At 37.0% G+C, this 16675-nt stretch overlaps 2 protein-coding genes across 2 annotated transcripts; one reads left to right on the top strand and one right to left on the bottom strand.

Annotated features, from left to right (window-relative positions):
• Positions 1-6553: 6553 nt before the first annotated feature.
• Positions 6554-9133, top strand: LOC113306529 (wall-associated receptor kinase 2-like). The gene is made up of 3 exons (XM_026555484.1): positions 6554-7472; positions 7587-7757; positions 7908-9133. Exons 1-3 carry the CDS (start codon positions 6554-6556, stop codon positions 9131-9133), a joined length of 2316 nt encoding a protein of 771 aa, XP_026411269.1.
• Positions 9134-10292: 1159 nt separating this feature from the next.
• LOC113306455 (putative wall-associated receptor kinase-like 16) lies at positions 10293-15767 on the bottom strand. Its single transcript, XM_026555411.1, has 6 exons — positions 15602-15767; positions 15473-15508; positions 15116-15361; positions 13737-14541; positions 10485-10542; positions 10293-10391 (listed from the first exon to the last, which is right to left on the bottom strand). Exons 1-6 carry the CDS (start codon positions 15765-15767, stop codon positions 10293-10295), a joined length of 1410 nt encoding a protein of 469 aa, XP_026411196.1.
• Between the last annotated feature and the right edge of the window lie 908 nt (positions 15768-16675).

Here is a 16675-nt window from a genome sequence, read left to right as displayed (position 1 = left end):
CAGTTTCAGAAGATGAAGCAGTCCTTGAGGTTGTCTTTTTACCAGAATCACTTGCTCTGCTCCTTCTGATCTTGGTTCCAGTGGGAATCTTTTTTGGTTTTGAGGTAGTGGTTGTAAATGAACTTCCATTCACCTCGCATTCAACTCTAGCTTTCTTTCCCTTGGGGTTGGATCCAACCTCACCACCTTTACATGTTCTGCTGTTGTGCCTCGAACCACCACACTTAGGACAGTGTCTCGCTTTCTTCTCGGGGTTCATCTCTGTCCAGGACCTCTTCCTGTTGACACAAGGCCTGCCTGGTTCTCTAAGCAAATGTGGAGGTTTGATCTTTACTCCTTCACACTGTGTGCAAGAAAAACAGATGCAGTTTGAAAGTGTAGAAGAAAAGTAAAGAAAATTAGAAAATAGAGGAAATTAGATTTTTGCCTCATTTACAGATCTATAAAGAAGGAATCCAAAGTGGATAGACTAAAACAATTACTAAAGGACAAAATAATGAAAATAAGATAAGAATATAAAATGAAAAGATTCTTAAAGTAAAAGGTTCCCAATAAACAAACCTCAGGCCAGTCTTCCATGTTTTCTAGTGGTGTAATTGCCCAGGAGTATGTGGTCCTATAAAAATCCACTGTGTAGTATTTACTACAGTACCTGCAATATCACAACAACACACAAGCACAAAATTTAGAGTTTCAACCAAACAGACAAGTACAAATAATGAAAAAAATATTTCAATCAAATACAAACAATGAAATAAAATATTTCAACCAAACATCTTACTTAGGCCAATCTGGTCTCATGGTGACCAACACACACACAGCATGCTGACAGGGGAAGTCCCTGAGCTGCCATTGGATACAAGAACAAGTTTTTTCAATAATGTCAACTGTAAACACTTTTCCTGTGGCCCTGTTAGTAACTTCATACGATTTTAATATCTGTGAAGGACCAGTCTTAAACTGGCTTATGTTATCTGTCATCTTCTTAATTAGATCGAGTGCAGCAGGGACTAGTTGACCACTTTTCCATTTGGCAGCTACTGCATTTCTCTTGGAAAACAACAACATAACCATCTGAGAGTACATGGTTAGCAACTTGCAAACTGGCTTGTCCCTGATCTTGGTAGCCATTGCATTAAATGATTCAGAAAAGTTGTTATTGATGTGTTCAAATGCACAATCATGTGGGAAGTGAGATCTACAACCTTGACTGTCTTTATTCTTACACTCAGCGACAACTCTTTCAAAGTCAAGCTTCTTGTACTTAAAATTGTTCTTCGTCTTCACTGCATAATACCTAAGATGATCTGTGAAAGCATCTCTATCTGGAAAAATCATCCCCTTCATCAACACACCAGGAGTAGGTTCAGGAATTGCTTCTTCAAGCATAGAAAAATCTATCGGGTCCTCAGCATTTGTACCACCAAAATGAAATTGCCACTCAGCTTCCATATCTTCAGTCCAAGGTACTTCAAGGGTATCTCCATCTGTAGGAACATAACCATTTGCAAGAACATTTGCAGGAATATCACCATTTGCAGGTATATCACCACTTATAGGAACATAAATATTTATAGGCACGTCAACGTTTGCAGGAACATCACTACTTGCAGACACATCATCATTTCCAAGAACATTACGATTGGCCTCAGTATCATCAGTTCCATTCCCCTCATCATCTTCTTCAACTTCTACATCAGCATAATCATAAAGAAAATACCCATCATCATCAGTTCCATACCCTTCAACATCTATTTCCCTCCCTTTATCTTCGTCATCACTTGATTTATACTCAAACTCAAAATTATCATCCGGGTTACACTCATCTACAGCTGTATTTGGGAGTTGTACTGGTTGATCTTCTTCTTCACCAAGTGTAACTTCCAGTTTATCTGCATGCTTAGATGCTTCACTTTCTATCACATCTACTACTTCTTGGTTATCAGCCACACTAGCCTGTTTAACTTGAACTTCAACTTCGTTCATAGCTTCATCTTCAAAATGTAGTCTTGTAGGTCTCTTTTTCTTTAACTTCTCTTGCTTCTTTGATTTCTCTTGCAGTCTTGGACTTCTTCTAGGTGTCATATTTGGTGTCATCTTCTTTCTGAATCTAGGATTAGTTACACAACTTCTTTCCATATGAACCCCGCCACCACCATCCATATCAGCATCTTCACCACCACTTATATACAAATCTAACATAACAAATACATCCTCATCTTGCTCAGCACATTTAAACATTTCAAAGAAATCGCATGCATCAACTAGTAACTTACTGTCCTAGAGTATTTCAATTTTGTAGTCCTTAGACAAATTCAACCTACTCCTTAAGTGTTCAATAAACCCATCAAAGCTAATATCATTTGCAAATACATTCAACACATACAATGGTTTACCAGCTTCAATCCCGGCAATCTGATTTAGGACAGTTAGCCTAAAATTCCTTTCAATCACTTTCCTGGAAAAAAAATTCATGTAACAGTTAGCCTAAAATTCTTTTCAATAATTTACATATACATTCAACAAAAATTCCTTTCAAACTGTTATCCTAAAATAGCAGCATGTAACGAAATTCCAGAACCTACATGTCTAAACCAACACCCTCCCTCAATTTTAGAAACCCTAAAACTGATTTTTACATAAACCCTAAATTCAAAATTGCAATTAAAGCAAAATTAACCTACTAGATGTGAGATACAACAACGAATGCAACTGGGTTTGAAGAACTTACATGTTTTGCAGCACTATAATCTGGATTTGAGAAGCCTTCACAACTTTGAAGTAGAAAAAGGCAACGTATGTATATTAGAGTTGTTCTTCCTTTAAAAACACCTAATCATCTCTAAAAACACATCAATGAACTACGTCTATCACTGTTTCAGTCGATTTACTTTTTTCTTTTGCCTGGTTCTCTATTTCTCGGTGCAAAGTTTTTTTGTTTGTCTCGATCTCTTTTCTCTACAGAGAAGACGACCAGTTTCACAAAGCTATCACTCAAATTCGTCGGATCCCAAACACGTGTAACTGTAGGTGACGTGTGGATCATCTAACCGATGAGGGTAAACACGTCTCTCTGTCGCATGTGTAAGCCCACACATGTGGAATACTAGCCACTTGACAGTTTTTTTCTCTCTCTAGGATAGATTCACTAATTTTTTCCGTTATGGGATAGATCCCCAAACGAATTAGTGAAAATGGGACATATTCCCAATTTTCCCAATTAAAAACTAACCTTGATGCAATGATGCATAAACTGAATACATTCATCAATGAATTTAGAGGAAGGAATTAAATGTTTAAATAAAGAACAATATTCACCTGACGATGGTGGTCTTCTATCCGAATCCTACCCGTTAAAGTTTAAATAAAGCACAATATCCACCTTAGCTGAAAATTGGTCTTCTATCCGAATCCTGCCCGTTAAAGTTTAAATAAAGCACAATATCCACCTTAGCTGAAAATGACACTCTATATATATATATATATATTATAAAAAGAAGTGTTGTGTGTGTAGCCTGATAAATCCGACCATCGATTTCGTCATCCCACAGCGTGGATCGATTCGTTATATGTTCTATATAGACGTCCGTCGGATTGTTGGATTTCCTGATTTGACTATGCTTCCATAACACCATTATATATCGGGAAAAAAATACCACGTTAACTACGTTTCCTAATAAAAATATGGGAGAAAGATATATTAAAATTCCTTATCTTACTACGTTTTGAGAGATACTTACGTTTCATCTACAAGGGAAAACAAAAAACAAAAAAGGAAACCAATGCAAAAAAATTCGCAAATTTTTTTTCCAAAAAAAATGTAGACAGCCGTAGGACATTAGCACAATATCACAGTATCTATATATGTACTAGGTATCAAGTTAAACTAACTAAGTTATGGTAAGGTCAAGTAAGGAATTGGAGAAAGTTGTTGGGCAGGAAGCTTCACCCGGGTGCAACCTGGTGCTTCATTCTCTTCCTTTCGCAGAAAATTAAGACAAAGCAAAAAGAAAATGTTACCAAATAGACACGAACTCAAAAACACGAATAGCACCCCATGAAATCATCTCTTGCAAATTAAATACCCAATGCCATAATTTAATTTGCAATTTAAATAAAGCACGAGGAGCAAGCATAAAACCTTGCCCAAAAACATAAAAAATGAACAACCTAAAAGTTTGACTCGGTCAATCAGACCTTCGAGGTTGCAAATGTACAAATTGCTGAATGGAGACAAAGTTGTACAACAAAATGGACAAACAAACTCGGTGTAGTTTACTAATATTCTATATACAATTTTAGAACCATGTATAGAGATATTAGATTCACGCATATTACAAATTAGCCTTGGGACAGATCCAAACATTAACTTTGGCCATTCTGGCGCTTGGACCGTTAGTTCGCGAAATGTACATCCGTCTGTTGTATATATGACGGGGATTTTATTATTTTGGACGTTCGGGATTGATGCCACGATATAAGAATATATGACTTTGAAGTAATAATAAGGCTGTTATAAAAAGAAGTGATGTCTGTCTTGGGTAATAGACGACCCTTGATTTCGGCAATCCGACGGCTGAGAAAGATAGTTGGCGAGATTTCTATCCATCCGTCCGTTTTAGACATATAATTTTGAGAGATATTTACGTCCGTCGGTTCGTGAGATGATCTTCTTTTAATATTTTGTTTTAGACGGCAGGGATTATGCCCCGGCCCGGTGCAAAACGAGACTCAACATTTCCTTATGTGACTCGAATCAACATTTCCTAATGCGTGTCGGTTTCCTTGAAAGTTTTCATGCACTAACTATAAATATCCTTTCTGATTTTACCAAAAAAAAAACAAATATTAATTTGAAGACTCTATAGATTTTACCTAATCACGGCTAATTTTAATGCGGATATCATATTTGCCTTTAAATTTTCTAATCCACGGTCGGGGCCGTAGGCCCCGGCTCCATCCGGCTACTATGACCCGCCTAATTGAACACGCTATTGTGACCCGACTAACTAACACGGTATAATATGACACGACCAACTAAATATCAGGACCGTTGTGGTATTAACCGGACTAACTAAATATATTCCGGACTATTATAGATGGACTAAAATATGGGAAGACACTGGCCGACCGATCAAACAATAAACAGAACTCTAAAAGGTTGAGCCCCAGCCATAGGCCGGGATGATACCTAGTATATATACATATGTAGCTTTAACTACTTACCTTGCTCGAAGAAGAAAGAGGGTTCAGAAACAATTTTGGTGAACGGGTCTAAATGAATTGCAACTTGTTTAGAATGTGGGCTAATCAATTGGATTAAAGATTATATGAGCCAATATACAAAGTGAAGTAAATATCGAAACAAGCCATTTCAGTGCTTACGTGACTATGTACAACCGTGTTGGAAAAATTGACACTAAAACAGGGTGAAGAAAAGAATGTTGTATTAGGATTCAAGGTTCTAATGAAAGATTCTTTTCGACAATTATTCGACCTTTTCCCAATTGAATTGGCGAGTACAAATAGGTCAATGAACATCGCCGTCAGGATACTTGAAGCCCCACAACAATGTTGGATTCAAAGCTTGTACGACCTTGGTCCAACCAAGAACACACTGGTTTTGTTTCTGATGATGCTTGTAAGAAAGAGAACGGAGAGAGTTGAGATGTATTTTGAATGGAAAACAAGTCTCCTATTTAAAGAGGAAATCACACCCTTTGGAGATGACTCTTCATCTCTACAGGCATCTTTTCAGAGTGAACAGGCGCGTCTCTTCATTCAATGCATCCATTGGTGAAACGAGATTTCTATTCAGTTTTTCTAACTGACAATGAAAATCCTAGAACAGAAAATTTCCAACAATTCAAGGTCAAACCCCGGAAATAGCCTAAACGCCTACAATTCAAGGGTTTGTTGAAAGTATCCAACAAACCGAATGTACAACACGATAGGAAGTAGTAGTCGAGAAGATGCATTATGAATGATGCAATATTAGTTGTATGTATTTGTTTTATTTAGCTGACATTTTCAAGTCAAGGAAGAAAAGAATATTTCAGAATCCAATATTATTTCACAATTAAAAAGACCAAAATCAACAATTTCTAGATGAAAAGGACATTTAGATTTTGATACTGTTTAAATGGATAAAAATATGAAAATAGTCAGGATGTAACCAGTTTCATCCTACCCATTTTCAAATACTTTTTTTTCTTTTTAATTTACATCACGATGCATCCAGTTTCATCCTCGCTATTTTTTAAGTTTAAGTCAGGATGAATCCAGTTTCATCCTTACTACTTTTTTTGTGTCCATTTCATTTCACCCATACTAATTTTTACTCGTCCATTTGAACCATGTTTTAAATTTTTTTGGACAAATGACCCATTGTCCGATATTATTTCTGTTTATAATCACATTCACTCCATTCACCAAGTCAAACTGCAGCCTTGTATTTATGTAGCAGTATAGCAACCTTCTTCTTCGTTCAAACTGATTACACATATCACCCATCATTTCATAACCAAGAAACATAATACGTACCTGTTGCATCATGCTTCTACAGCTCTTATATCTCGTGCAATTCTGTTTCTTAACCCTAGCGTCGTCATCATCTGTTCCTCCATTCGTCAAGACAAAAGCAGGTTGTGATGCCAAATGTGGTAACGTTTCAATTCCCTATCCCTTTGGAATAATCAATTCGAACGGTAATGATTGCTCAATTGGGGAAACTGGGTTTGATTACAGAATTACTTGCAATACTTCTTTCCACCCTCCCAAGCCCTTCCTAGATACAGGTAACATTGAAGTCATAGATATAACAGAAACCGAAATTCGCATTAACAACTACCCAGCTATCTTATGTTACACTGAATCTGGTAACGTGACGGTTGATAGGTGGTGGACATCGACAAATTTCAATCAGACGCCATTTACTTTATCTTATACTAAGAACATGTTCTTCGGGATCGGGTGTGACACATATGCATCTCTATATGGTAGTGGGACCGACTTAAAAGATTACTCCGGCTCGTGCTCGTCACGTTGTGATAATAAGGAAAGTGTGGTAACTGGGTCTTGCTTCGGAAAAGGGTGTTGTCAAAGTACCATCCCGAAGGGAATACAGGAGTTTATGCCTATGCTCGTGAGAGAGAAAAACCCATCGCAGAATGTTTCATCAACCTGGTCGTTCGATCCTTGTAGTTATGCTTTCGTAGCTGAGCAAGATCAGTACACATTCATTGCATCAGATATCTTGGAGGGAAACAATTTTATGAGCAAAGTGGAAGTTGTACCTATTGTACTTGATTGGGCTATAGGGAATAAGACTTGTGAAGAAGCACAAAAAGACTTGGCAAACTTTGTTTGCCAAGAAAACAGTCAGTGCACCAATCTTGACAACAATCCTGGATACCTTTGCACTTGCAATAGTGGATACGAGGGAAACCCATATCTCAGCCCTGGATGCCAAGGTGTGTGAAATTACGAATAATTCACGTGGCTGGTCCATGCTAATTTACACTAATTTATCTTCTTGTGTTAACTACAACTGCAGAGCTAATGCAATTTCTATGTATTTTAAACAGACATAAATGAGTGTGAGGATCAAACAAGCAATCCTTGTGTAGGGATTTGCACCAACACCATGGGAAGTTACAATTGTTCTTGTGCAAAAGGGAGTCGTGGTGATGGGAGGAGAGGTGGGAGTGGTTGCGTTCACAGTAATGAAGGGTCTCCAATATTTAAGATCTCTCTTGGTAAAACTTCCCTAAACTGCTTAAAAGTTAAATGATATCAGAATATATAGAGTCATCAATAAACATCAACTCCAATTTAGTTTTAAAATTTAAGATATATATATGTTTGGCTTTGGCATACTAAAATAAAAATGGTCAATGTGAATGCAGGTATCGGTTTAGGCCTCTTGTTTTTAGTTATTGGTAGTTCTTTGTTATACCTAAGTTTGAGGAAAAGAAAGCAAATCCTTCTCAAGGCAAAATTCTTTCAAAAGAATGGAGGTTTATTGTTAAAGCAGCAAACGTCTTCACAAGAAGGTGGCGGAGAATCATCTGCAAAGATCTTTACAGCAGAAGAACTAAAACTGGCAACCAACAACTATGATGACAAATTGATCCTTGGGCGTGGAGGTCATGGTGTAGTTTACAAAGGAACTTTATCTGATAATCGTGTTGTTGCCATAAAGAAATCAAAAATAGTTGATGAGAGTCAGATTGAAGAATTCATCAATGAGCTAGTCATCTTAACTCAGGTTAACCACCGAAATGTTGTGAAGATTTTGGGGTGTTGTTTAGAGACTGAAGTCCCCTTACTTGTCTATGAATATGTTTCTAATGGAACCCTCTCTCAACATATCCATATCGCTAAAGATGGAATGTCATCATCCATTTCTTGGGAAAGTAGGTTGAGAATTGCAGCCGAAACTGCAGGCGCAATTGCATACTTACACTCTGCAGCTTCTATACCCATTATTCATAGAGATATTAAATCAGCCAATGTACTGTTGGATGAAAATTACACAGCAAAAGTGGCTGATTTTGGAGCATCAAGGTTAAATCCGTTAGATCAAAATGAAATAGACACACTTGTTCAGGGGACCTTAGGTTATTTGGATCCAGAATACCATCATTCTGGCCAGTTGACAGGTAAAAGCGATGTTTATAGTTTTGGTGTAGTTCTTGTAGAGCTCCTAACAGGAGAAAGACCTATATCGTTGGAGAGATCCGAAGAACAACGTAATATCGCATCATATTTCATTTCATTGATGAAAGGAAACAATGTGCTCCATGTCCTTGAGACTCGGGTTGTGGCTGAAGGGAATAGAGAGCAAGTCCTTTCAGTTGCAAAACTTGCAAAGAGATGCCTCAGTTTGAAGAGTGAAGATAGGCCTACAATGAAAGAAGTTGCTATGGAGCTAGAAAATTTGATGAAATCGTCATCGTCAACACACACATCAATGCAAGATAATTATCGTAAACACAACGAAGAGCCAACATATTCAACATCTGAGCCAACAGATTTATATACAGTACCAATAGGCCACTACTCACTCGGTGATTCTGACCAGTTCAGTACAGAAAGAGACATGTCAATGTCATCATTTAATCCACGATGATTGCATTATGCACCTTCCTTGTAATCATTATATCTACCTGTTGCCCTCTGAAATCGCCAAATTTGGCATTTTCAGTAGGCAATGCTGCAAAATTGCTAGACGCAGCAATCATATTGTGATTTAATTTCTGTAACATAATTGGTATAGATACCTTGTATTGTGGACGTTCTAAAGTACATGTTTAAGCAAGTTTTCTTAAGAATACTGATCACCAGATATTCCTCTTATGCTTCCCAAAATGAATCAAGCAATAATTACTGTCAGTGTTAGGTTTCTCAGAAGGAGGCATAATTGGACTTAGACTTGGACTCATGAGTCATAACCATTCAGTTTTCAATTAGCTAACAAGAATCAGATTGCTGGACCGATTTCGCAAAAAATTTAAAAATTCGAATTAAGAACAAACATTCCAAAATAAATGACCACGGTAGAAATTCGATAGTATACTACTCCATTTCCTGAAAAGTACACTGTGATAGTATCTCTTTTTCTGGAACGGGAGTATGTTTTATAAACTAAAAATAAGATGGGTCTTTTATCCCTGATAAGGAGTATATCATTATCAGGGATAAAAGACCTATACGAGCATGACAGAAATTACAATGGGGTTCTATTTGTTAATTGTAGAATTTTATCCCTGATAAGGAGTATATCATTAAGGCATTTCCACATAAAAAGTTGAATCCTATGTGGTAATTTAAGACTCCAAAGAAACTTCCATATCTCAATAGGAGTTGTAGGATTGTCATACTCAAAGTTACCAAGAGAATTATAACAACTCTTGACAGAAAAATTACCTTATTTGTCTGATTTCCAAATAAGAGTATCATTAACTGTAGATGTCACCCTTATTCCAAGGATTTTCTCAGCACTATCAACTGAGAAAATAGAAAAGATAAGATCCGCATTCCATAATTGGACTTAGACTTAGATGCACACGTGTCAATAATTTTGGGGCACACGTGTCAGCCGTGGTACACGCTTCGTTTATGAAAGGGCAAAAAAGAAAATTCACCTAACAATTGACTAGTCAAAGGAAGTGAAAATGCCCCATTTCGACCAAAATAGGGAAAACTAACGGAATGGGGCATTTTGATTTCTTGCCTAACGTCCGCGGCATTTTCAAACCTAGGGGGTCGATTTTGGGGCATTTTGTCCTTTAACCCTTATCGTAAACACAACGAAGAGCGAACATATTCAATATCTGAGCCAACAGATTTATATACAGTACCAATAGGCCACTACTCACTCGGTGATTCTGACCAGTTCAGTACAGAAAGAGACATGTCAATGTCATCATTTAATCCACGATGATTGCATTATGCACCTTCCTTGTAATCATTATATCTACCTGTTGCCCTCTGAAATCGCCAAATTTGGCATTTTCAGTAGGCAATGCTGCAAAATTTCTAGACGCAGCAATATTGTGATTTAATTGCTGTAACATAATTGGTATAGATACCTTATATTGTGGATGTTCTGAAGTACATGTTTAAGCAAGTTTTTCTTAAGAATACTGATCACCAGATATTCCTCTTATGCTTCCCCAATATGAGTCCGCAATCATTGTACTGTCACTATTAGGTTTATCGGAAGGAAGTATAATTGGACTTGGACTTGACTTATGAGTCATGACCACTCAATTTTAGCTAACAAGAACCAGATTGCTGGACCGTTTTCACTAAAAAAAGTATAATTCAAAATAAATAACCACAGTAGAAAATCAATACTACTCCGTCTCTTGAAAAGTGATAAGTGATACTGTGATAGTATCTCTTTTCTGAAACCGAGGGAGTATGTTTTATAAAAGAAAGAAAATCACCTGAAGATGGGTTCTCTCCTGCCTCCCTCCTCGATGGCCTAAGTTGACTTATTCATCTCTGACGTCGTGGCCATATCTCTTCTCTAATACTACGCGACTACAACAAAACCTTCAGGACTGGTTCCCAGTACGACTGTGCTCCAGTAATTATCTAAGATGTACGTTATTTTATTATCTTTATTTTTATTTCTTGAGTTTTTAACAGCGGTGACCGCATCGATGTTTGAAAGAACTTGCTCAGGGGCCAATTTGGCTCTTCTGCTGCTTGTTCTTACTAATTTTTGGAATTGTGCATTCGTTAGTCAGTAAACTCATAATACTTCCCGAATATGCGATAAATTAAAGGGAGCATTATTAGTCTCACACACTAGAGGTCCCCACCCCAGTTCTAACATGTGCTCAGACAATAATATACAAAATCTCTCTTTAAATTTGCATTACGTAAAAGGGTTAAGTGGCAAAATGCCCCAAAATAGATATCATGGTTGTGAAAATGCCCCGGACGTTAGGCGAAAGATTAAAATGCCCAAAATGATATCGAAAGGCCCCAATCCGTTAAAGTTGCCGTTAGACATGGTTAAGTGGTCAAATTCAGAAGCATACGGTCCGTATGCGTGATAAGAAGACATTTATACCCTTTTGATAAAAAAGATGGCATAAGGGTGACTGTTTTGGCTTCTGGGCATTTTCCCATCGTGTACTAAAAAGGTGACACGTGGCAAAAAAAATCAGAAATGGGCGGTCCCAGATGAGGATGTGTTTTACCGAAATGATTGTTATTTTTTACAAATGACCACCGTATCCTATTAACTAGGATTGCGACACGTATGCCATCAATTCAAACTAACCGCTACAAATTAACTGAACATCAATTCAAACCATACATTTATAAACAAAAAACTGTTAACTCATGAATTAAGAAAAAAAATCATGATTGTCTCCATACTTTTTAAGTAAAACTATAGATTTATAAACAAAAGACTGTTAAAACTCTTAAACATAAACTAGCAACTAGTATATCTGCCATGAAAACTTCATAGGTCTAGAAATGCTAAAAAAAACATAATTGAAAAAGAGCCCAAGATTTCTGACATTACTGATATTTAGAGTTAGGCTTTCTAACCCTTTTTGATGATGGTTCAGTAATGTTGATTGTTTGTCTAGAATTCTTAACAGGACCATTATAAATCCGGTTAAAACAGGCAGTGATTTAACAGACTGTCATTTTCATATGTTCAACTGACTGAGCTGACTGGATATATATGCATTCAGTACCTTCATGTGCCATTCATTTTGTGTCTAAAACTCTTTATAATTTCAGTAAGATATGGCTCCAAATACATATATTATCAAAATCTTCAGAGTATTCAAAAAGTGTCCCGATTTGTTACAGGGGTTACATAAATTAAAATGCTTACTTTTCAAATATCAAGCCCACTAACCCCACCAATAAAAATGCTAAATTGAACATAATTTGTTTATCTGAGACCCTAATTCAATTGCTTACTAATTTAATTGCAGCAAAGTGTGACCAACTGAATAGAATTGTACTATAAACACTCAATTATATACAAAAACACAAATTATCCCTTAATTCTACTAGTGCACATTCAAGTCAGGGCACTTCAAGTTACTAAAACACTAAATCCAAAGGTCATTTGAAAAGTGTGGATACAATTTGAAACATATAAGATACAGGTTATCATGTAGTAATCAAAATTAATCAATACACTAAAATCAAAGGTCACTTAGTAGATTCATTCAATTCTTAGCCATGGCATGGTTATAAAGCAAAAGAGATAGACAAAATTCAGAGAAAGAGGGACAAAGACACAATTATAAATCATCATACAAACCAATCTCATCGGCTAAAATTGAAAAACCCCAAATTATAATCCCTAATTTCGTTTCATGAAACCCTAGTTACAGCTTCTGAAACCCTAATTTCATTTCAAGTCTCTGAAACCCTAAGTTCATAAATCCATTTTCACAAGGTTGGGTTTCAAGAAAAACAAACGAATCGAAAATCAGAAATCGTAAAACAAAATTAGGGTTTAACGAAGAAAGGGAAATTACCTGTTCTTCAGTGTTCTCGAACACGGATCTTATCTTCTCCGTCTCATCTATCTTCTCTTCTCGATCTGGTTCATCACTGCTCTTCTCCTTTCTCGATCTCTCTCTGTCTCTCTTTTTTGGAAATTTCTCTCTGTTTCTCGATCTCTCTCTCTATCGGTCTGGTTCTTTTTTTTTTTCTGTGGCTGAAACACCAAGGTTGAAGATAAGACTAGAAGCAGAAGTACGAACCCGCTCGTATGGTACAGGTGTCGGCCACAGTCCACGTGTCATCGTTTTACATTGCATACGTGTCAACGTTTTATTTTCCACGTGTCTCACGAAATTATAAGCACACGTGCAACATGCCTACCGTCATTTTCATTGAAGGGCAAAATCGCCAATTCACAATACAGTTGACTAGTCAAGCTGGGGCATTTTGACCAATTTTGACTGATTTTGACTATTCAAGATAAAAGTAACGGAATGGGGCATTTTGATCTTTTGCCTAACGTCTGGGGCATTTTCACAACGTTATACTCCAAATTGGGGCATTTTACCACTTAGTATTTGCATTTTCCATACAGGAACAACAAATAAATTTACTAGTAGAAAGAACTCATCCCACGAAGAACAAACGATATAACAAGATATACATGCCAAAAACCAGCACTAATTTTGAAAATTAGTGCACACAATAAATTGAAGAAACATTATATACAATATTACCGCGGCATGGTCATTGACATCATTGCATTTTTCTCAATGCTATATTGCCCAGAATCACCAGAAGTTTCAGAGCTTATTGGTACAGAATAGAGGTCTGTTGGCTCATCGATGAACATGTTGGGCTTTTTCTCATGCCTATGCCGATTATAAACTTCAGATGGTTGCGTCACTAATTTACTAAGACTTTCTAGTTCAGCAGCAACTTGTTTCATTGATGGTCTTTCTTCACCGGTCATTTTAAGGCACCTCTTGGCAAGCACTGCAACTGCAACAATGTGCTCCCTACTTCCTTCATTTGCTACTTGGGGCTCAATAATTTCGAACAAATCATTTCTTTCCATTGCATAAATGAAATATGAAGCAAGACCTCTCTGATCTTCTGGCCGATCGAAAGAAATGGGTTTTTCTCCTGTTAAGAGTTCGACAAGAACAACACCAAAGCTATAAACATCACTTTTGTCTGTCAATAGACTTGTTTGATAGTATTCTGGAACTAAGTACCCCAATGTCCCCTGAACTAGTGTATCAATTTGAGTTTCATCCAATGAGTTCAACCTTGAGGCTCCAAAATCAGATACTTTTGCAGTGTAATTATCATCTAATAGTATATTTGCAGATTTGATATCTCTATGAATGATGGGTGTTGTAGCTGCAGAATGTAAATACGCAAGTGCTCCTGCACTTTCGGTTGCAATCCTCAAACGACTTTGCCAAGAAAGGGAGGAAGATGATTTTCCATCCACCTTGTTATGGATGTGTTGTAAGAGGGTGCCATTGGAAACATATTCGTAAACAAGCAAAGGTACTGTTGGAAAAAATTGGTTTCACAAAGGATGAATGACACAGAGAAGAAAGTGTTGCACTCCAAAACTTTCAAGGCTTGTATAAATTTCTTTTAGACAAATATTTCTACCCTCCCAATAACAATTGGCGATTACAACAGGTATGCGAAATATTGCCTTCAGGATACAATGAAAGCCCTGCAACGAAAACTGAATTCAAGGTTTGTACCCCTTGATTCAATCAAGAACACACAAAGAGATTTCTGATTTCTGATGATGCTTTTTGAAACAGAGAAAACAGATTGATTTTTCTTATATGTTAAACGAAACTGGGAGAAGCTATTTATAAAGGGTTTTGCACCTGTTGGGAATAGGTTTTTATTCGCCAACAGGTTTCTATTCACGAAACGTCAGGTTCCTTCATCAACAGACATCAATGGTGTCTTTTGGATTCGAAATTTTCGAACAGGCTTTTATCGGCCAAATAAAACCGTCAGTTCAAAAAATTCTTCAGTTTTTTGAAAATATTCCCCCAGGACCCCCCTTTGGTTAGCGTCGTTGAAAATATTCCAACAGGTACCTCAGTTTCTAAACAACATCCTAAGACCTTCACCACATTTCGATGGTTAACCTGACTTAATATCACAAGCTCATTAATGAATTGATCAATCTGAGTCTCATCAACTACTTTCGACTTTTTTATGGCGACTATGCGCTTATCTGGTAAAGTTCCCTTGTAGACCACTCCAAAACCTCCTCGGCCAAGTATTGATTTATCGCTGTAGTTCTTGGTTGCCAATTCCAATTCTTTTGCTGTAAAAACCTTTGTAGCTTCTACACCACCTGCCTTTGAGGACAATTTTTGTTGTAGCAACAAACCACCATTTTGTTGGAAAAACTTGTTCTTAAGTTTACTTAGCTATCTGTTCCTTATGCTGAAGTATATTAAAGAACTTGTAACAATTAGGAACAAGAGCCCTAATCCAATGCCTGCGTTAACATAATTACGTCAATTCAGAAAAGTATTGTGGCTAAAAGAATAAACAACCCTATCTGGTTGAGGGAATAAGGAGTAATGCTTACCTAAAGTGACTTTCAGTATGGGGAAATTCTGCTTTTCTGCGTAAGCAACCAATTCCACCTTTCTTTCCAACTCCATAGGTGTCAACTGGACATTGGCATACGTAACCTCCGATGGTGTTTGTGCAAGTTCCTTCACAAGGGTTGTTCTCTTGATCCTCACATTCATTTACATCTGTTTATCGTCTCGCATAAAAATATATAATTAAATTAACACATTAGTAGGATCAACCAACTTTTATTTGTTTTTGAATGGCAACTAAAAATTGAATTATAAACAGCTATTAAATGCTTATACACTAGTTAATTAGATCATGCACAACACACACGGCAAAGTTTAATTTAGCAGACAGAATTTATATACCTTGGCATCCAGGGCTGAGATAGGGGTTCCCCGCGAAGCCTGATTCACAAGCGCAAATGTATCCAGGACCATCATCTGAGTTTCTGCATTTACTATTCTTTTGGCAAACAAAAGTAGATGAATCTTTTACCGCTTCTTCACACGTCTTATTCCCGATCCCCCAATTAAGCACAACCGGAATATCTCTTCTTTCGGTTTGAAAATTTTTACCATTTAAATCTGAGGCACTAAAGCTGTACTTATTAACCTCAGCTACGAAGGAATAACTGCATGGATCAAAAGCTAAGATCTCGGGTCTTGGTATTGGACTCGAACCAACTAAGGTAAAAATTCTCTTTAAACCTCTAGGTAATTCAAGTTGACACACTACAAGAAAAGTTGGATTAAGCGACCGGGCATTTTTGGTTGGAAAAACCCATATTGAGTCGCTCTAACCCTTAAAGCGACTTAATTTGGCTCTCGCTCTCGAGTTGCAAAAGGTGGGATTTCTACAAGTCTAGAGCAGCTAGGCAATCGTTTTAGTAATCAAGCAACTATCATGTAGTGTCTTTTATCTTAATTGCTTCATGGCTAGACCGACCTCCATAGAGCAAGCAAAATAGTGATCGCTTTAAAGCTAGACCAACCAAAATACAACAAGTAAAACGTTGATCACTTCATAGATAGACCAACCATAATAGAGCAAGTGAAATACCTGAAGTTGGTTGCTTACA

The sequence above is a fragment of the Papaver somniferum genome, chromosome 1 (genome assembly GCF_003573695.1).
Source record: "Papaver somniferum cultivar HN1 chromosome 1, ASM357369v1, whole genome shotgun sequence".
In the NCBI taxonomy this organism is placed as follows: Eukaryota; Viridiplantae; Streptophyta; class Magnoliopsida; order Ranunculales; family Papaveraceae; genus Papaver; species Papaver somniferum.
The sequence above is the reverse complement of the archived record's forward strand: the minus strand, read 5'-3'. Positions and strand labels throughout refer to the sequence as shown.

What these genes read in the sequence shown, in the direction of transcription:
- LOC113306529 (XM_026555484.1), top strand. Translation starts at nt 6,554, where the DNA reads ATGCTTCTACAGCTCTTATATCTCGTGCAATTCTGTTTCTTAACCCTA. An exon ending in TCTCAGCCCTGGATGCCAAG is followed by an intron (nt 7,473 to 7,586) that starts GTGTGTGAAATT and finishes TATTTTAAACAG; the next exon opens with ACATAAATGAGTGTGAGGAT. An exon ending in AATATTTAAGATCTCTCTTG is followed by an intron (nt 7,758 to 7,907) that starts GTAAAACTTCCC and finishes ATGTGAATGCAG; the next exon opens with GTATCGGTTTAGGCCTCTTG.
- LOC113306455 (XM_026555411.1), bottom strand. Translation starts at nt 15,767, where the DNA reads ATGAATGTGAGGATCAAGAGAACAACCCTTGTGAAGGAACTTGCACAA. An exon ending in ATGTCAATGACCATGCCGCG is followed by an intron (nt 10,543 to 13,736) that starts GTAATATTGTAT and finishes TGCTGCGTCTAG; the next exon opens with AAATTTTGCAGCATTGCCTA. An exon ending in GCGATTTCAGAGGGCAACAG is followed by an intron (nt 10,392 to 10,484) that starts GTAGATATAATG and finishes TGAACTGGTCAG; the next exon opens with AATCACCGAGTGAGTAGTGG.